The sequence below is a fragment of the Geotrypetes seraphini genome, chromosome 16 (genome assembly GCF_902459505.1).
Source record: "Geotrypetes seraphini chromosome 16, aGeoSer1.1, whole genome shotgun sequence".
In the NCBI taxonomy this organism is placed as follows: domain Eukaryota; kingdom Metazoa; phylum Chordata; class Amphibia; order Gymnophiona; family Dermophiidae; genus Geotrypetes; species Geotrypetes seraphini.
The window spans coordinates 10162279-10183021 of record NC_047099.1 but is presented as its reverse complement, the minus strand read 5'-3'; the positions used below and the strand labels follow the sequence as shown (position 1 = coordinate 10183021).

Sequence of the window (20743 nt, the reverse complement as noted above, 5' to 3'; positions counted from 1 at the left end):
CAGTCTCTAAACCGTCTTCTTATTTTTGGTCTGCCAAGGGGGTCTGTGTTGGATTAGGGGTTTGGCGTTAACCTCTTTCTGGGACCAGATCAGAAATAACTAGCACAGGCATATACTTTAAGGTAAATCATACAGTGTCTGCCTTTAATTTTGTGTAATTTTGTATTTGGTGTGCTGTCTGGGGCAGACACAGTTTAGTTTGGAGAACCTAGACCTAAATTTTAAAAAGTCCAAGGATTCTTTTGTGCCTTGTTTTGTAAGGAAGAATGCAATGGGCCAAGAAGACGAGAGAGAGGGAGCGAGACAAAGAAAAGAGAGAAAGGAGGTATGAGAGAGAGAAAAATGAAGAAGAAAGAGAGATGGGACAGGAAACAGACAGAAATGCAGAAACAGAAAGAGTTATAAAGAAACAAAGAGACAAAAAGAATGAGACAGAAAAAGTAGGAGACAGAAGAAACCATACAAGATGGAAAGAGAGACAGAAAAACATATCTGAGACTAATTTGCTTTCCCTCTCATTGCTGAGGGTTTGATTGAACTGATCTAAAACATTCTTTGGCGTGCACCGAAATGACAACTCCGAATATTAGTTTCTAGCAGGGGGTTCTAAACCGAGATGGAGTTTGCTCAGATGGGGATATCAATTTCCCTTTACCTCATTACTCCTCTGCCTGTTCACCTCAGCCTCCTCTTCCCACTGGAGCTTCCCATCTGTGGAAGTAAATGACAATGAACTGTCTCTCAACCGCTCGTAAGTCAACGGGTCTCCAATAATCCAAAAAGTAACAAATCCATCCATAACAGAGAGAGTTTGCTGCCAAACATTGCATTGCTCTAGCAATCCATTGACAAAGTCATTCACTTATCTAGGCATTAATCGGGGCCGCTAGTTTGTTGTGATTCTGTGGTTATAATTCTCACAAAATTGACTTTTGGATGCTCCGTCAAGGCAACCATTGCTCCAAATACCATTCATGGCTGTTGCATTGTTCATAACCTCTGCAGTCTTCCTCCAGCACTTGCCTATACCCTCATATACACATAACTGTAGTCACCACGGTGCTCTTTGTTCTTTAGTCACAAAGCAGTTAAAAATTTAAAATAACCATTAATCTACAACAGAATCAATGCAGAAAGTAAAACCATCTATCTGCAAATTAACTAGCTGTCTGACCTATTCATCTATAAACCAATCAATCTTTCCATCACTCAGCTCATTAATCAATCAACCAACCCATTAAACAATCATTAACCTATGTGTCAACCAACCACATAACTAATCATCAGGAAACACAAGGGTATAACTCACCTGGACCTTTCTCCAGGAAGATGACCTTTGATTCAGGAAGGAAATTCAAGCCAGAGACAACCATCTCCTCCCTCCCATTTACAGAGCAGGCCGTGATGTTATAGCTCTCGATTTGGGGCAGTTCCTGGGCTGAACGCTGAGCTACACAACCCCCAGCAGAAGAAAACAAGAAGAGATCAAAAACAAATGATAAGGGCATTGGATTACCAGATGGTTCAAGGTCATTGAATATTTTACTGTACTTTAGAAAGCAGGTGAAAGATTGGCTCTTCATTCGGGGTTTTAATGGAAAAAGAAACAAACTTGCTAGTCACACCCCCACCCCCTTCCACTGGCTGTACATACTATATACCCTAAGATTTTTAAGCCCCCTTCTGACCTCCTGTGGAACCTTCTATAAAATTATTCCCCTTATTTTCTTAATCTTGTTACTCTATCTATATGCTTCATCTTCGCTTAAGCTGTCTATTAAAACGTTTTAATACGTATTGTGTCAACACTATAATGTATTATACTATTCCATACTTTTCATTGTAATTTGAATATTTTTACTGCTGTAATTATCTGTTGTATATATTTAACTTATTCTTGCTGGACACTGCCTTGAGTGAATCCCTTCAAAAAGGTGGTAAATAAATCCTAAAGCTTTCTCCATACGTGCCGAACAGGTCCCCCCTCTCCCAGGATGATATACACCTCAAAACGCCCCCTGGTCGTGCCCTCAAACTGCAAACCACCAAACGACGCTCCTACTCCCACTGCATACCGAGCCACTGGAATCAACTGCCCCCACAGATCCTTTGAAGGACTCCTCAACTTTAGGAAATCAGTAAACACCTAACTCCCCCGTCCACGACCGATAGATTACAAAGAAATATAGATTGATACAAGATCCTCAGAATATGTCAAGTTAGGATAAAAACTTGTACCAGACAAAAAGACCAAACTTGTATTGTAACTATGGCAAATTGAAACCTGTTAACTGAATATTATGTATGTTAACCTGTAACCCGTTCTGAGCTCTTTGAGGAGGGAGGAATAGAAAATGAATTAAATAAATGAATAATAATTTGGTATGGAATACTCACAGCACTCAATGGGGATGGAAGCAACCTGCAGAGATACCACCTTCCCAGTGCCCTGAGGCACATGTACACGGAACACTAGCCTCACCCGCGTGTTCTTGCGTCCAATATCTGTCTCACCCTTTCGCAGCTCAATATCTGAGTTTCGCAACTTCAGGATCCCTGCGCAGTCAATACTGGAAAGACAACACGTAGGAATTGCAATCAAATATCCCTGAAATGATAATGACAGGGATAACAAATCAGGCACCACTGGTGAGATAATATACCCAGGGCCAAAGTTAGATATATCAGGGCCCAAGGCACAAACTCAGAAGGAGACTCTAAAGTCTCCTTCAGATTTGGGCAGGCATGAGGCCTACTTTGGTATGGGTGCCTAGAAAAGTTGCCCTGATGACCTCCCTATAATGCTGGGCCTGAAAACACAAATATTGCAATCAAATACTTGTATCTGAAGGGATAGCATTCAGGTGTTATAATCAAAAAGTCTGTTCCAAAAGAATAATGCATAGGCATTACAATCGAGTGCCTATCTCTGACTCTGATCTCTAAATATTCTCCAGATATTTACTACTTGAAAAGGATAACACATCAGGATTGCAACAAAATTCCTATTCTGGAATGATTGCAGAATTCAGTGGTTGTCTATGGTTAGTTAAGTCTTAGGCATTACAATCTTACAGATATCTTTAAAGAAAAACAAAGGTACAGTATTCTAGACAAATTCTTAATCCTCCTATGGCTGCATAAAGCATAATAAGAACTCTCTTTAAAGACCTCAAATTGAGCTGCCCTCTTTCCTGGTTCACAGCTTACTTTGATGCCATGCCATTCTCAGGCAGCAGAGACATCTCCAGGACCTTGGTGCCGCCAGTCACGGCCTCATAGCTAGAGGTGGACACCATTTTCCCGGTGATGCGATGGACCTGGTAGAAGGCATGCGGCCGGAGGTTCCTTTCATCTGCTGTGCCGATAAACATCTGGAGGGTCAGTGGCTTCTCATTGTACCCTATCAGCTGGAAGAAGCAAGGAAGGGAGACTATAGTCACTGAAGGCTGATTCTTACCTCCCATTTCCATTTTCTTCCCAACAAATCATCACTGGCCTCCACGGTAGTCTACACACGCTTCCTATGTTGCTGGAGTCACCATTAAGGCTTTTCCTTAGGGTATTTCTGGACTTTGAGCCCAGCCTTTCCCTCCTCTGGCTTGACATTTTATCTCAGGTAACTCTTTCTAGATATGTTTGTTAGGTTGCAAAAATGGGGGTGACTTTTACTCTTTTTGCAGGGTAGCTCTTTCCCAGGAAAAAGGGATCTCCAGATGGGGGGAAGGATGAGCAGGAATAGATACATGGCTACAAGGGCAGAAGATTGGGCATGACCAGAGGAAAGAAGAGAGCAATACTCAATAAGGGGGGCGTAAGGGGGCAGATCACTCTGGGAGCAATTTTGGGGGGGGGGGTACCGACACCTCTTTTCCTCTTTGCCCCCTCCCCCCACATACCTTTTTAAATGTTTGTCGCCATGAGAAGCATCTTCCACAGCGGAATTGGCTCCCTTCTGACATCACTTCCTGGTCACAGGACCAGGATGTGATGTCAAAAGGGAGACAATTCCGGCATGAGCAGCAAGTTGAAGATGTTTCTCATGGCAACAAACATTTAAAGAGGTACTGGGGGGAGGACGCCCGAGTAGTGTGGAAGTGGGGGGTGATGCACAGCGTGGTGATGGCAGGCACCACTGGCCCAGGCATCAACCTCCCTCGCTATGCCATTGTCACTACCCCCCTAATTCTATAATCTAGCACGCATAATTTTATATTCTGGGTCAAATTCTATATATGCCGCCTACAAAACTGGTGCTGCAAAGGATGGCTCTTAGCCCGATTCCATCATGTATAGCACTCATCCACGTGAGTAACATTTCGGCACAGCCAAATATGCCAATGAAAACCAGGCCTAAACACCTGCACCTAAGTTAGAAACATAGAAACATAGAAAGATGACGGCAGATAAGGGCTACAGGCCATCAAGTCTGTCCATACCATTGACCCCCTTTTAAGTCTACTGGCCCCCTTAACTCTACTGACCTGCTCTATTAAGTCTATTGGTATGACCCTCGCAGTGGCATAGTAAGGAGGGGGCGGGGAGAGGGCTCACTCATGGTCGGCATGGTTTGGATGGGAGGGAGGAAATGATGGGGGTTTGGCTACGCAGCGGGTGCGGGTGTTCAGGGGGAGGGGGTGCTCGCTCAAGGGTTCTGAAACCCAAGGGATGGGAGGGATGGAAGGGAAGCTGGGCAAGGGTTCTGCTGCACAAGGGATGAGAGGGAAGTTAAGCTAGGCAAGGGTCCTACTGCACGAGGGATGGGAGGAAGGGGAGGAAAGATGCTGCACATGTGGGGGAGAGAAAGGAAAGAGGAAGAATTGGGGTGAAGGAGAGGAAGGGAGAGATGATCATGTACATACCCCCAAAATAAGACCTAGTGCATTTTTTGGGCCTAAAATTAATATAAGACAATGTACAAAAATAATAGATGCCAACAACAAAATATCAAAACTAACTCGTATAATATTTAACCTGTAATTATCAAGGAAATCAACTAAGTTGCCTCGTACCTGTCAGTTGCAGGCAAAACACAGTTTATTTATTTATTTAATATACTGTACTTATATAAAGATAGAAAAACAATTCTTCACTGAGGTTATCTTTATTGTGGAAATAACCCAACATGGCTGGGTTTCAGCAGAAATGCCTGCAGGGGTCCTCTGATGGACGTTAGTTTGTGATCAGAAATAATACTTGTAAGAAAATGCTCCAGAGGTAAGTTCATAGTCTTTTGATGATGACTTTTTCAGTTGCTACTGAAATTCTGAGATCTACCATCTAACCTTGCAAAATTTCGAGCTATGTTGGATCATTTCTGCAATAAAGATACCCTCGATAAAGAATTGGTTGTTATTCCATCATCTTTCCCAACCACCTCAATTTGCTTGTGTTTGACTTGCGGTTCACCAGTCACAGAAGTATCTTCCAGTTTTTATTTTGGACCTGTCAATGCTGCGATATTACACCTCACACGCTATAAAGTGCTAGAGAGATTTTTTTATAAGGCTTTTTGAAACAAATATGCCTTCAGTGAAAGAAACAGGGGAGAGAGAAAAATTAAAGAATGTGAGAGAGTGCTAAGAGAGGAGAGACTTCTTCTGACTAGGGCTCTGAGGAGTGGGTGTGCCTTGTTTGTGCACAGGAGGTAAACTTATTAAACCCCCATTACTCCAGTGCAGAGTAAAAATAGAACACAGACCAGCAAGAATAAATATGACCCTTCCTCAGAGAGAGTGCTAGCGTTTAACTCACTGGAGAGCAAAAATGAACCTTCCATGCTGAGGCAGATCAGAGACTCTTATTCTCTCAGAGTTTCATAAGTAAGTTTTCCCTTTTCACACCAGGTAGCAAAAGGAATGACAGGCACGCACATATACAAAAATTTAGAGAGACAGAGGGAGGAGATGAGAGGCAGACATAAAAGAAAGACATAAAAAGATGGAGACCATTGACACAAAAAACCCACAGAGAGAGACAGAGAGAGACAAGTATAAGCATACATAAAACAGAAAAGGGACATAGAGAGACAGAGACTTAGTGAGGATAGACAGAGGGAGTTATGTCTCAGAGGGATGAGAGCGTGGGAAAGGCCAGCTCCGAAGCCTGTTCTGCAGGACTCAGCTTACAGCTGGATTTTATCTGTGCTGGGCAGAACAGAGGCAAATTTGAGCATGTGTGTGGTGTGTGTGTGAGGGGGGGGGGGGTGGAATATGTGATGCCCTTGAGCTTGTCTCTTTTCAGGATCAGAATGGGGTGAAATGTGGTGACAGAATACAGTGAGTCGGTGAATGGGACAGTTGCTTAGGACCCCGTCAGAGAAACCTGGAAAGATGTAAGATCTCCCTCCTGGAGAGAGAAAGAAAAGCAAGCAGAAAACAGGAGAAAAAAGAAGCATATAGAGAGACAGTCTGGGGGTAATCTGGCAGCCATTTTGTATACTAATGATGTCATTGAAGACACCACATCTTACTTCACTTTGAGACCAAGAAAGTGTTCTTCTCAGCACTGTGCTACTGTACACCTATGATGTATTACAGTTTGAGAAGAATGAAATATGAAACCAGGAAGTGTGTCCTCAATGGCCCCCTGGAGAAAACAAAATGGCTTCTCAAACCACATCTAGAATACAGGCATGGCTTAGTGGCTAGAACAGGCAAAGACATAGGGAAGTCATGATATTCCTTGTTTCTTTGGGCAAATCATATCACCCTCTACAGACTCGTGTCTATATTTAAACTATAAACTTTCTGAAGTAGGGAAACATACTATGCCTGAACACAACCTAACTTATCTTTGGAAGAATATGCATATCTAAAATCAAAATTTACAGTGTATTGCGGATTGGAATGTTACTATAAGATGGCTTTAAGGTTCTCAACCTTTTTTTTCTGCTGTTACACCTGTCAGACAATAATGCTCATGTATGTGACATGAAATTAAAATATACAGCTGAATAAAAATTTTCCTAAGTATTTCTTTACTGACAATGAGTTTAGTGTAAATGCCTACCATTCAGTTCCATTAAAAAAAAACCACGATACCATTTCTGATGTCATCCAAAACAGATAAATATTCAGATTCTGGTGTCACCTCAGTAACAGCAACACAAAATCCCTCTACTGCCAGATACAGTATTGTGAAGCAACACAAAACTCCCAAAAAAATGCTTCTCAAAAAGTATGTAGCAAACAGAGCCTATGTATAGCAGATCTGCAGCAGTTTTCACTGGGGGGGAGGGGAGGGGAACAGTAATAGGTTCCCAGGCCCAGTTATGGGGATGCCAATTTCTTTACTCTCTGGATCTCTGGTCTTCCCAACTTGCAGGCCTAGATGGTTGTTATGGCTTGCAGATATACCGCTACTTTTTATATGCAAATATTTTGTGACACACCTCCCGCTTCTTGAGAATTCACCAGTTGAGAACCATTGCTTTAATAAGGATGGACTGAGCCAGTTCTTGCATTACACCATTGCATCCAGGGTACTTATTATACTTCAGTTTATCCAAAAACAAGACAGAACTACAAATTCAAGAATGCTCTGTATGAGGGAAGGAATTCAAACATAAGGCTGATGATCTAATCTGAAGTTGGGCCAACCTGCTACGTAGTTTTGAATAAGTCTTTTGTAGCGTAACTCAAGGAGGGATGTCCTTACCTTGACTACGGGATGACCCCCCGGGGAAGCTTTCACAGCCCCCCGGCTGCCTTCGGTCTCATAATGGGCCCTGTGATGTGTGCGTGGCTGGATGTCCACTTTCAGCTCATATTGGTCATACTGACTAGGGAGTGGCCAGTCCAGAGGGGGCAGGGCCGATGACCTGAGCAGGAGACAGAGTGAGGGAGGGAGACACACAATAGCTGTCAGTGCATCTCAATCCTGCTCTGCAGTACCCCTCTGCTATTACAGTACTGAAACCATCCCCTCCCCAACACACAGCCCTCAAACATACACACATACAACTGAGCTTCAGTAAGGTATGATCTGGTCTTTCATTTCAGGGGGTGAGTTGGTCTCCCTGACAACTCTGTGTATACACAGAAGATGTGTGGTCTGTGAAATATAAGCAAAGACATTGAGCCTGTTACAGAAAAACAAAACCAGGAGAAGGGATCCATTAGGTTAGGGGGAGAATAAGGAAGAGAGGGGAAGGCAAGGAGCTGAACTTGAAATGGAGCACGCTTTGGGAGGAGACAGTAAAATGGGGAATGAAGAGACATTACCTGAAGATGGGGATGTGGCCCCCAATTCTGGCCTTAGCCCATGCTAGGGGAGAGGGCACCGCCAAATAATCCATGGTGCCATTCTCTTTCCGGAACTGAGGGTAACCAGCAGCCATGTCCTCTCCACTCCCAGCTGCCTCTTCCTGTCGCACCAGGGCCACTGTCTGCTCTGTGGAAGTCTTCCTAGCCTTCTGTGGGATATTGTCTGCCTCCGCTGGTTGAGAGAGTGTAATGGTAGGGTCCCTGTCAATGGGGGAGCTTTCCTCTACCATTCCACCATCCCCCCTCCCAGAAAGCAGGGCTGGGGAAGTGGGCTGCAGTTCAGAAATTGACCGCCTCCTCTTCCCGCATGGTGAAGGGGAACGGGAGGTTGGGCCAGGCCAAGAGTCCTCCCTTGGAGAAGGGCAGGGTGAAAGGGAGGGACTGCGGGGCCACTGGTCACCCCAAGGTTGTGGAGAACCAGCAGGGGACCCCAGGGTGCAACGGGAAGCCGCTTCATTGAGCTCAGAGTCCAAATCTTCACACATCTGTTGGAGGGAATCACAAGAGGACGCCTCAGAGGAGAAGAAACTCAAGGAGGAGTGGCTACTGGCAGGGCTGGGACTCATCAGGGCCTCTCGGTAGCTGTAGGGATCCAGGGGCAGGTAGAGGTGGTCTTGCAGGGGTACAGGGTCCCAGCCATTGGCATAGATACCCTCCTCAGCAGGGGAGATGGTGGTTATCTGAATGCTGGGGCATTCCAGGATTCGTGAGCCCCCTCCCAATTGCACGTAACGAGCTGGCTGACTCTCATAGGTATCATTGGGGTCTGCCGCAGGAGCTGGACGTGGAGGTGGGGAGTGCATGCCGGCCCGGTAACCCAGACTTGGTCGGGGGATGCCTAGAGGCTGGTGAGCAGCAAAGGAGGAAGAAGGAAGGTCTTCAGCTGTCATCTTGCAACACATGGAGAGCTCATCTGGATCAAGGTCTGGGGAGAGAGAGGAAGAAGTGGTTATATTTCATTGACAGAAAGGTCTCTTTAAGATTCAAGCTTCAACGTGGTAGATCTTTGTTCTTATAGGCTTCTGCAGCTGGCATAGGGCAGAGAGCATAGGATGAAGTTAAAAGCTGATAAGCTCAGGAGTAATCTAAGGAAATACTTTTTTTACAGAAAGGGTGGTAGATGCATGGAATAGTCTCCCAGTAGAGGTGGTGACCAAGACTGTGTCTGAATTCAAGAAAACGTGGGACAGGCATATGGAATTTCTTAGGGAGAGGAGGAAATAGTGGATGCTGCAGATGGGCTGACTGGATGGACCATTTGGCCTTTATCTGCCGTCTTGTTTCTATATTTCTATCATGATTGTCGCATTTGACTAGATCTTGCAACGTCTTGAGTAAGTGGAATTGATGTTTCAGCTTGATGGCTGAAACGTCGGTTCCACTTACTCAGATGTGGCAAGATCGAGACAACTGCAGCAATCCTAAAGGGTCAAGGACTTGATATACCGCCTTTCTGTGGTACAATTTTTATATGCAGCTACTTTCTCTGTCCTACTGAGCTCACAATCTGTTTTTGTACCTGGGCCAACAGAGGGTGCAGTAACTTTCCCAAGGTCACAAGGAGCAGTAGTGAGAATCAAACCCAGTTCCCCAGGGTCTCAGCCCATAGCCCTAACCATTTGTGGTAGCTCTTGCTAAAACTTCTATATTGTCCCATGCTCTTCCAGCTCTTGGAGAGTTCGGCTCCTGCACCTTGCTACTGACCCCCTTCCATAGCCTCACCTCAACTCCATCGAGCTCCTTCATTGACAACTTCACTCCCTGACACATCCCCCACCACTCCACCAACTCCAGACCTGCTGCTTGGCCATGCTTCTGTGTCTTTCAGCATTCAATACTGATGTTATGTTGCCCGGGGAGACAGTAAATAATTAGGGCATTAATGTGTTTTTCCTGCGGAAAGGTTGTAGATGGGAGGTCTCGGATAAACCAAAGGGCAGGGAGGGTAGAGAAGGAAGCACAAGCCATGCCGTTTCCTCTCTGGCACATGGGAATTAACAGAGAGGGAGAGAGAGCGAATGAGGCATCGCTGTGAGGAAGTTCATGCTGACCCTGGAGTACCCCCTCCTTAATAGAAGGTACTGCTCGGAGTAAGATCTCACAACAGCCAGGTGAAAGGGCCACAGTCTGAGGAAGCTCCCTTTGCCTCTGACTAGGGGCATCACTGTGAAGAAGCTTCGGTTGCTTCAGACAGGGGGCACTGCTGTGGGGAATCCGTGCTGTTTTGAGGTGCAGGGTTGGGGGAACATGCAGCTTCTGCACGGGAGCTCAAGAGATCTACATGTAAATCACCAGAGCACTCATCTTACTGATGCTGCCTCTCACATGCCCCCCTCTCCTCTCTCAGTTCATTGCATTCCCTCTCCAAGAGTCTATGGCACACAATTAGGAGCCATGGCTTTAGCAGGTCCTCTCTCACCCCTAACCCACCCCCCAACCCCTACCTGACAAGAGAGAACTAAGAATCCACCTAGTTTTGGTATGAAGGCACGTTGGCAGGAGAACTGTGTGAAAGAGGGAGACCACAGCTACCCCTCCTACATAACATGACCATTCTGTCTCTCATCAAGGAGCTATCATGTGCAGTTTCTCTCTACATTCTATTACCATCTATCTCTCACCAAAGAACCACCATCCATCATATCTCTCATTACACCTAGCTATCCTTCATCTGGCTTTCATCAGAGAGCCGTTATTTTTTACCTCTCTCACCAAATCTCCTCGCATCTGGCTTTCTTCAGGGAGTCATTCTGAATGGCTACATTTAGAAAGCATGAACTGGCTAACTTTCCTTGCTCCCCCATACCCACCACATCACATATCCTCCCTTATATGCTGAGGAGGCTCCAACACATGGATTCAATTAACTTCAGGTTTCCCTCAGCAAGATCCCCCCCCCCTCACCACCCACCAGGCCTTAATATGACATTCTCCCAGTGCAAGGATCTCAGTTACCGTGGCAACCTTCTCTGCCAAAGGCCTGAGGCCTAAGTCAAAACGTATGTTGGAAAATCTAAATAATAGTACCCAAAAAAATCTAAACAAAAAGGGTAAATGAAAAAAGAGAGAAAGAATCACAAAAAAAAAAAAAAAAAGAATGAGAGAAGGGCCAGACATTTAAGACAAAAACACCTATAGTTGTAATAATGAGGAGAGCTTCAGGGTATATGGGACCTCCATATAGAGCTGTATTAAAGGAGAGCACTACAGCAAGTGTAAGACCTTGCAGTGCGGGATCTTTTCAAGATTTGCCCCAGGGTATCTGACAATACAGCCTATGTGAACCTTCAATTGTGCATGCCTACCTTCCTGGTGGTGGCTCAGTTCCTTGTCCCATCTCCCCCCTCAACTGCCTTGTAGTCCATCTCCCTTTCTTCTTCTCTATTGTCCCTCCCCCTGGTGGCCAGCATCTCCCCTACCTTGCTTACTTTCTCTAAGGTGTCCAGCATCTCCTCTTCCCTTCTATCCCCATCAAATGTCCATCATCTCCCTCACCCCTACTTATCCTCATCCAGTTGTCTAGGATCTCCCCTTTCCTATACTACTCCTCTCTGTTCAGTATCACTCATACATTGTTCCTCTTGTTCCACCCTATCTTTGCCCAAGCCAGTCTGTAGCAACGTGGAACCTCTGAGCACAGGGACAGGTCCCAATTCTGTTGGGTATCAAGACATCAGAGGGAGCAGGACCTCGCAGAGCTGGATTGTAAGCTGTGCTCACTGATTTACAGTGTTTTATTGCGGCTCAGGAAGAGTTGGGGGGAGGGGCAGCAGTGGTAGTGGCAGTGGAGGAGGGGAGGGAGCAGATCCTGTACTGCTGCTCTGCCACCTCCTAACTTCTGTTGCCCTGGGCAGATGCCTAGGCTATCCCTGGTTCTTCATATAGGGCTCTGGCAATGGACAACACTGAAGGGAATGTGGGACAGGGGTGAGCTGCAGGGAGTGTGGTATCCTCACACGGGGCTGTAATATGGGGGGAGAGAGCTGCAAAAATACAGGACCCTCTTAACAGGGGATGGAGGAGAAGGAATGACGTAGAGGAAGTGGCTGTAAATTATTAGCTAGTTACGTGACCAGGAGCAAGAATTATACTCCAAGCTTAGCGAGCAATGTAAGAGACAATTCTCCATGCTCATGTATTATGGAGGAGTAAGAAACCGAAATAACAAGGTAGGGAATGCGTGGGATCATAAATCCTTGAGAAGGCACCCCACTCCTGCTCTGTAGCAAGTACATGAAGAAGGACAGAGAAGAGCAATTAAATGGTTAAGGGGCTGGAGGAGTTGCCGTACAGTGAGAGATTAGAGAAACTGGGCCTCTTCTCCCTTGAAAAGAGGAGACATTCACGATAATGATCGAAGCATTCAAGATAATGAAGGGAATAGACTTAGTAGATAAAGACAGGTTGTTTACCCTCTCCAAGGTAGAGAGAACAAGAGGGCACTCTCTAAAGTTAAAAGGGGATAGATTCCGTACAAACGTAAGGAAGTTCTTCACCCAGAGAGTGGTGGAAAACTGTAACGCTCTTCCGGAGGCTGTTATAGGGGAAAACACCCTCCAGGGATTCAAGACAAAGATAGACAAGTTCCTGCTGAACCAGAACGTACACAGGTAAGGCTAGACTCAAGGGCCGCCGCGGGAGTGGACTGCTGGGCACGATGGACCACTGGTCTGACCCAGAAGCGGCAATTTTTATGTTCTTCTTCCTACGTCACACACAGCTTTGTCAATGCACTTTACTCTTTCCTGACGGGACCCTCTTTTCTTCTAGTACTGAAATGACATGTTGTCTCTAGCTCCCTCCTGAGTATACCCCAGTTAATTGACCTTCTGGTAAAGTCATTAGTGGGTAGAATCCACTCAAGTTTTGCTCCAGGTCTACAATATTGAAAAAAACAAACAAAGAAACCCCCTTGAATAGCTGAAAATTTCCCTGAGCCTGTCCCTGCCAACATTCCAGCTCTACTGGCTTAACCGCAGCCATTTCCTTTCCGAAGCCAAAATACAGTTTCACACTTTCCAAATCAGGGTCATGTCCTCAAACTGGACCTCCCCAACGTATTTCCTAATGATACAGGAAACACTACATAAAAGTGAAAACTATGTCTGCCTATCCTAACACATCCACAATGCAACTCTGCTAGTGCACCTCACTTCTGCCTGGCTAAATGTTTATTTTATTACAAAGAATTGCTCCTATTCACATTATACAGATACAGAAAAGTGAAATGTATTATGATACACATGTGGACTCTGTCCTTTTGTCTGTGGAAGAGCACTCTAGCAGTGACCTGAAGGTGGCAGTATACTGTTAATTTAATAGAAGTTAGTGACACCTTATGGTCACTGCTGGTACTGGGTTCACATAAAAGCATTATCACAACAGATGTACTCTGAGTATGTTTACTGACATTACTTGACCGTTGCAATAAAGGCAGACCACAGAATTTGTTTGGCTGCATCAGATGGATAGGCCCAGTTCCACCCATCCCTGCCCCATTACACCCATGCCACGCCCAAGCCTTTCCCCCCTATCCCCGCCCCCTCAGCCTGCTTGTCAGTTGGGAGGGCATCCACGCATTCGTGGATGCGACGCGATGATATCATACGCACTTCCACGTACACGTGATGTCACCGTGTTGCATCTGCGCACCTACGGATGCCCCTCTTGACGCAATCTGCTTTTCAAAACCCAGACAAAGTGCTGGGTTTTAAAAAGCCATCCAGACGCCCGGACATGCTCTCTAAAAAGAGGACAAGTCTGGGTAAATTTGGATTTCTGGTAACCCTATGTAACACCATTACTGGAGCTTAGGTATTGTAACACCTTTACCGAAGCTCATGCAAACCGCTCAGAATTGACTATAGAAGCTTCCAATACACAATATTAAGGAAAAAAGAGAAGGGAGGCGCACGAAGAGGGATAAGGGAAGATGCAGGGATACGGAATAAGAAGGAGGAGGTGGAGAGGGGGGATAGAGATGTTTCAAGAGATAAACGGCATAGAAATTTTTTAACATAAACAAATAAGAAATATTCATTGAATCACCAATCCGTTGTAGGTTTCTCCTAGTAAATAAAATCATAGCATGAAACAGCACCTTGGCTGATTCTCTCCATAAAGGTGGTTAAAAAATCCTAATAAACAGAGAAAAATAAACACGAGAAGAGTCCATCTTTTATGCTGAGGCGGAGATTTCGGCCGTTGGAACCCAAGCACAGTACCGGGTAGAGCTTTGAATTCTTGCCCAGAAATAGCTAGGAAGGAAAAATTTAAAAAATTTAAATTGAATCAATTTGGGCAGAATGGATGGACCATTTGGGTCTTTATCTGCCGTCATCATCTACTATGCTGAAGGTTTCCCATGGCCTCTCCCAGTTAGCTTTTAAACCAACCTGTTTCTTTCTTTCACTTTGACCCTCATTAGATCCTAATATCTCTGTAAATAAACAGGGGTTTGTTTTTTTCTTTTTTGTAATTCTTTGCAGGTCATGTATATAATTAACATTATAATCTTCAATTATTAACTAGAATATCTCAGTTACAGCCTGTCCTTGGCCGACTCTTTAAAGTTTCCTTAGGGTTCCTGGGTGTTTATAGTTTATACATTTTTCCTTTTGGCTAAGTCTTAATAATAATATTATAATTTATAGCTAAAGAGACATATGATCAAGAACTGCAGGTTCCCTGCTTCAGTGGTTCTCAACCCAGTCCAAAGGGCATACCTTGCCAGTTGAGGTTTCAGGATTTCCAAACTGGATATGCGTTAAATAGATTTGTATATAATGGAGGCAGGCCATGCAAATTCATCTCATGCGTATTTATTGTGGAAATCCTGAAAATAGAGAATGACACGGGGACAAATTTTTCCCCGTCCCTGCGGGAACTCATTTTCTCATCCCCCCTGAGTTTTTTCCCTGTCCCTGCCTCATTCCTTCAAGCTCCGGCCTCATCTACACAAGCCTCAAACACTTTCAAATCATAAGTGTTCGAGGCTTGTGCAGTTAAGGCAGAGCTTACAGGAATGGGGCAAGGACAGGGACAGTGACAAAACTCGCAGGGACGAGACGGAGAAACTGAGTTCCTGCAGGGACAGGGACAAATTTGTCTCCCTACCATTCTCTACCTGAAAACTTGACTTGATAGGTGTGTCCCAAGGGCTGGGAATGAGAACCACTGCCCTGGCTGAGGGCAACCCTCTGCTTCTGAGCAAGGATTACACAAGGTACCTTCTTGCGCAGTGCTCTTCTATGCCTACCAGGCAGCACAAATGTTCTGAGTTTTAGTTACTCTTAGTTCCAATACAGATGTGGCTGGGACAGTGTAGGGTTACCATATGGCTCAAGAAAAAAGAAGACGGATTTAGACATCTGGGCTTTACTTCCGTTGCTTTTAGTGGAAGCAGTGGCGTAGCGAGGGTAGGCAGTGCCTGGGGTGGAGGGGCCCCTCGCTCCTTCCATGCCAACCCCCCCTCCCCCGCTCACAAACCTCCCTTCCCACATCTGTACCTCTTTAAATCTTCACCAACGCAAGCAGCTTCTCCAGCTTGCTGCTTGCTCCAGCTTTCCCTCTGACGTCACTTCCTGGCCCCGCGACCCGGAAGTGATTTCAGAGGAAGCCAGGCCGGCATGAGCAGCGGGCCAGAGTAGTTGCTCGCGCTGGTGAAAATTTTAAAGGAGTATGGAGGGTGGGGAAGAGAGGGCATGAATGTGGAATGGGGGGTTGTGGGGGAGATGTGCCAGCACTCCCACCAAGACGGAGCCCTGGGCGGTCCGTCCCTGCCCCCCTTACTATGCCACTGAATGGAAGTAAAACCCAGGTATCTCAATCCGTCCTCTTTTTTTCTGGAGCCATCCTAGGACAGTGTTAATAGTGACTTATCCTTGTACCCAAGCTCTGCTCTGCCCTGGTAACTTCCACACTAGATGTCATCCACCTGTACCTTCATTGGGTAACCAAGAATCATCACAGGCTCCATCTTGTTGTCACCCCATGATCAAATGTTTGGACTCTTTCTAGCTTGGAGACAAAAAGGAATTGGAAGTGGGTTCACGCTGGGCTCCTAGCTCTTCCTCCATTACTCTCCTAAATATGTAAAGTGGCCTTTTGGAATAGAAGCAGGATGATGCAGAAAAACGTAGGCTTAGTGTTACCATAAGGCTCCAGAAAAAGCAGGATGATTTGAGACATCTGGGTTTTACTTCCATTGCTTTCAATGGAAGTAAAACCCAGATGTCTCAATCCATCTTCCTTTTTCTAGAGCCATATGGTAATCCTAGCTTTGTCTAGACTGCACCTATGGGCACGTTAAATCAAGCCTTGGCCACTGGTATCTGGACCCACTTGCAGGCAAATGCTGAGTCTCTTTAAAAAGTGACTTCTTCCAGTTTAAGTTTCCAGCCGGCTCCAGATTTGCCCAACAGGGTGGTCGATCAAGCCCCGCGTTTACCCTATTGCATGTAGGGACTTGTAGTCCAGTTTGGAAATCAGAACTACAAGCCCCTGCATGCAATAGAGTAAGACCTGGCCTGGATCAACCCTGTTGGGTGAATCTGAAGCCAGTTGGCAACCCTTCTCCAGTTTACATCCACGCCAACTCCAAATTTCCAAGCCACAGTCCTCCTGCTCTGTGCACTTTCTCCTGGGCTCGTCAGGAGCCTCAGCGCCAGGGCAAGTTTTAGGAAGGGGGCTCATCCTCTTTCCCCTTTTGGGGCCTGCTGCTGAGAATCTCCTTTGAGTATTTGCTGCACCTCACCTCACCCCACCTCATTCCAGTGTGCATTTGGAAAATTTTAAAGAGATGATATAAAATTTCAGCTACTCTTTTGAGCTGAGGATGTGTTTTTGTAGGTGACAGGGGTGGGTTTCATGGAGCTGAATTTTCATTTGAATGCCTGCTGATTTGTAAATGGTTGTGTCGGGGCTTCTTTTTAAAGTGTCTCTGTCAGTGAACTCTCTTGTATATATTAAATCAGACGTTTGCAGTTGCTGGGGTCATCTTTCCTCTGCTCTCTTCGAGCTCAGCTTGCTTTCATTAAACCTTTTGGTTACATTCTTTTCTTTTTTTTTCTCCTTTCCTATTCCAAATTTCCCTGCTCAGTAACTTCCGTCTCATTATCTGAATTTTCTTTGGCTTTTCGCTTCATGCCTCTTCCAGCTCAGTTTTTGCTCTCCACCCTTCCCCCAGCATTTTTCAGTGTTTTTGAACCTTCATTTGATCTCCTTTCTATACATTCAAAAACCTTTGAAACATTTCCTCAGCTCCTGGGCGCCAAGACTTCATAATTCCAGAATCCTCATTGCCCCTCCCCCCCCCCCCCCCCCCCCCCGCATCCGAGCCCATGGTTAAGAACATCCCAGATTGTTCATATAGCAATATCCTGCATCTCTGAGACCACATCAGCCAATGCACCTCACTCCCGTCCTCCAGCATCCCTGCCATTCTCATACTGAGACCCCCTAAACCAGGAGTGGGCAACGAAGGCCACAATCCAGTCGGGTTTTCAGGATTTCCCCAATGAATATACATGAGATCTATTTGCAAGAACTGCCTCCTATTGTATGCAAACGGATCTCATGCATATTCATTGGGGAAATCCTGAAAATCTGACTGGATTGTGGCCCTCGTTGCCCACCCCTACGCTAAACACAACTCTGAAATTCTATTTCAATCCTGCCCTTTAGTATCCCCTACTATTCTAGTACTGAGACTCCCTGTTCACAGCTGTGCCAACACACCTTATTCCTGTTCGGCGTCCCGTGTACAAAAACCTGTCAATACACTTTGCTCCTGCCCTTCAGCCCTCTCCCCCCTGCTATTCCAGTACTGAGACCTCTGTACCCACCTCTGCCAATTCACCTTGTTCCTGTTCTGCAGCAGGACTGAGATCCCACACACAGCTAGGCTAATGCACCTCATTCCTGCCTCAACAAGAGATGTGTAATGAGGTAGCTTTATAAAAAGGACATGTGTAGAAACTAGAAAGCTACACATTTCACATTCTCATTTGGAGTCTGGCGGAGAGGCGGTTTCCATCTGTTTTCCATCTTAGACGCCAGGGTTGATGGCACGAAAAGCACGCATGAGACCAGCAACACTAAGTACGCACAACTTCCCTCCCTGGCTCGGTACAGGCATCATAAAGCAGGAGGGAGATGAAAAACAGGCTTCTAAGAGGGAGATGGGAGGCTGAGAGCGCTCCTCAGGCCCAAAGATCAACATATGCAGAGAGGGAGAGAGAAAGACAGACTGGCAAGTAGAAGGGGTTGGCCCATAACTTCTCCCAGAGTGTCCAGAAATAATTCTGGGTGCTGGTGGCCATTGGGTAAGATGTCTCACCCAGGACTGTATATTACTTCAGCTCTCCAGAGCGTACCAGCCTGCGTCCTGCGGTGTGACAGCTGTGTCACCTGCCATTACATGTGTGCGGCGATGAGACCCCAGGTCTTTAAGGAGTTGTAGTAACATCTGTCCCCCCCAACCCCAGACCTGTCAGCTGTAATTAGACTGTGTGATTGCAGGGTACCCCCCTGTCAGCAGACATGCTGCCTATGGGTCTTGCATACTGGCTGCCTGTCTGCCACACTTTTGTCCAATGTCTGCGTAAGTCAGTTAAGTATATATATCTGTCTACATGTCTCTGTGTATATCTGCGTGCTTGTGCCAGCGTGAGTGAACTCTTCGCATACTTACCTTGGCCCTGCAGTCCAGGCTCCGGAGGGGTACACTCCCTCTCATCCTCCCCAAAAATCAATCGAAAATCCAGCTCCTCATCCTCACTCCCAGCAGCTCCCATCGCGGGAGGGGGGTCGGTGAGGATGAGCCCCCGCTTCCCCAAATCCTGTCCGACAGCACGACAAATCCAAAACAAGAGGCAGAGACAGGGTCAGGTCCCCTCCTCCTCCCCAAATGCTCCTGTTCGTCCTCCTCTCTCCCCCCAAAATTAATAAAACCCAGTCTTTCGTTCACTGTGAAACTTGAGCGCCCACTCACTGCACGAAACCTCCTGTCATGGTCTCCAGGAACTTTGTCTGCCAGTTACTGCACTTTTTTATAACATTTTGGCACAGTGGGCATTTTTCCTTCTCTTTTCTCGTTCTCTTTTGCACTTTTTTTCTCTTCTCTCACTCGCTCTTTGTCCTTCTCTCATGCACTCTCTCTGCCCCCCCTCCCTCGTCCTTGGAAACTTGTGAATAAAAAAAAAAAAGGAAAAGCAATGGAATGATATATCTGTGGGTTTTAAACACCCCCCTCTCCGCTCTTTGGCTAAGTGCAGCCGTGACGTTATCCCTCCCTCCCTCATGCCCCTCTGTGGTTCCGCTCCCAACCCAGCCTGGAATGGTCCCCCCCCCCTAACTGCTACTATTGGCTAGCCATGATCCATTAACCCCCTCCTTCCCAGGACCCCACCCCACTCCTTTTTCCTATTTGCTTTACTCCTGTTTCAAAGACGCTTTATAAGGACTGGATTTAAAGCAGCTGGGCTGCTCCGAATTAAATCATGTCTCTTGCTGCCTCTTGTTATTCTTATTCCTGATTCTCCTTCCCGTCCTTGCCACCTTGTTTTGAACTTATTGTATCTTAATGTGCTTTCCCCCTCTTGCGCACACATTTTCATGTGTAGCGCACAAAATTGGCAAATGAGGTGCAAAGTGGCATGATAATTGGCTAATAATTGGAGTGAATTAGCTCTAATTGGTTTGAATTTGCAGGTAACTAGCGTCTCTGCATTGGGTCGCTGTTCTAGCAATATAGGGGGTATTCTATAAGTGGAACTAGGAAGATCGGCGCTAAATTACTATTCTACAAAGCGTGCTCTACACCGAGCACCCTTTAGACGAGTGTAGCGTGGATCTTGCGCCTATCTTTCAGTGCAGCTCCTACGCCCGCTGAAACCTAGTGAAATGCTGGCACGCACCTAATGACGGTTGGGTGCATAAAAGACCCCCATTCTATAACACTGCGCCTAATTTCTGGGAACACCCCTGAACCGCCCACGCCCCTCCCACGGCACTCCATCACACAGCGCAAACCGGAAGACACGGGGGGGGGATGTCCACTGCGCCGTGCAGATCTCAACACTACTACTCCATGTATTATTTCTATAGCGCTGTACATTTTAACATACAATAGACAGTCCCTGCTCAGAAGAGCTTACAATCTAATTTAGACAAGACATTTCAGGGTTGGGGAGGTTATGGTGGGTAAAGGTATCTGACAGCAAAACTCAGTACAGAGCGCTTCAACCACCAATGCTCCAAGCCACGGCGCAAACCTCAAGACACAGGATCCAATGCAGAGTGTAAATCTCAACACATAGCGCCAACCTCAGAATACTATGGTCTTAAACTCAGTAGGAACCTCAAAATAGAGCCCATGTTGAATTGTGCACAATAATATTTAGGTGTGAGTGTTACAGAATAAGATGTCAGGCTGATCCGCAAATAAACCCAAATGCATGCCAGTGAACACCAAT

The 20743-nt window shown here is 46.0% G+C and overlaps 1 protein-coding gene across 2 annotated transcripts in view; it reads right to left on the bottom strand.

Moving 5' to 3' along the window:
* Window positions 1–19440, bottom strand: part of NFATC4 (nuclear factor of activated T cells 4) — a 29993-nt gene extending 10553 nt beyond the window's left edge. For both annotated transcript variants that reach the window (XM_033924969.1, XM_033924970.1), the window contains exons 1-7: window positions 18961–19440; window positions 8226–9192; window positions 7660–7822; window positions 3211–3410; window positions 2398–2570; window positions 1310–1450; window positions 656–711 (exon numbers count right to left, since the gene is read on the bottom strand). In XM_033924969.1, coding sequence (XP_033780860.1) covers window positions 656–711; window positions 1310–1450; window positions 2398–2570; window positions 3211–3410; window positions 7660–7822; window positions 8226–9192; window positions 18961–19063 — 1803 coding nt within the window. In that variant the 5' untranslated portion in view covers window positions 19064–19440. The remainder of the gene's footprint in view (window positions 1–655; window positions 712–1309; window positions 1451–2397; window positions 2571–3210; window positions 3411–7659; window positions 7823–8225; window positions 9193–18960) is intronic.
* Between the last annotated feature and the right edge of the window lie 1303 nt (window positions 19441–20743).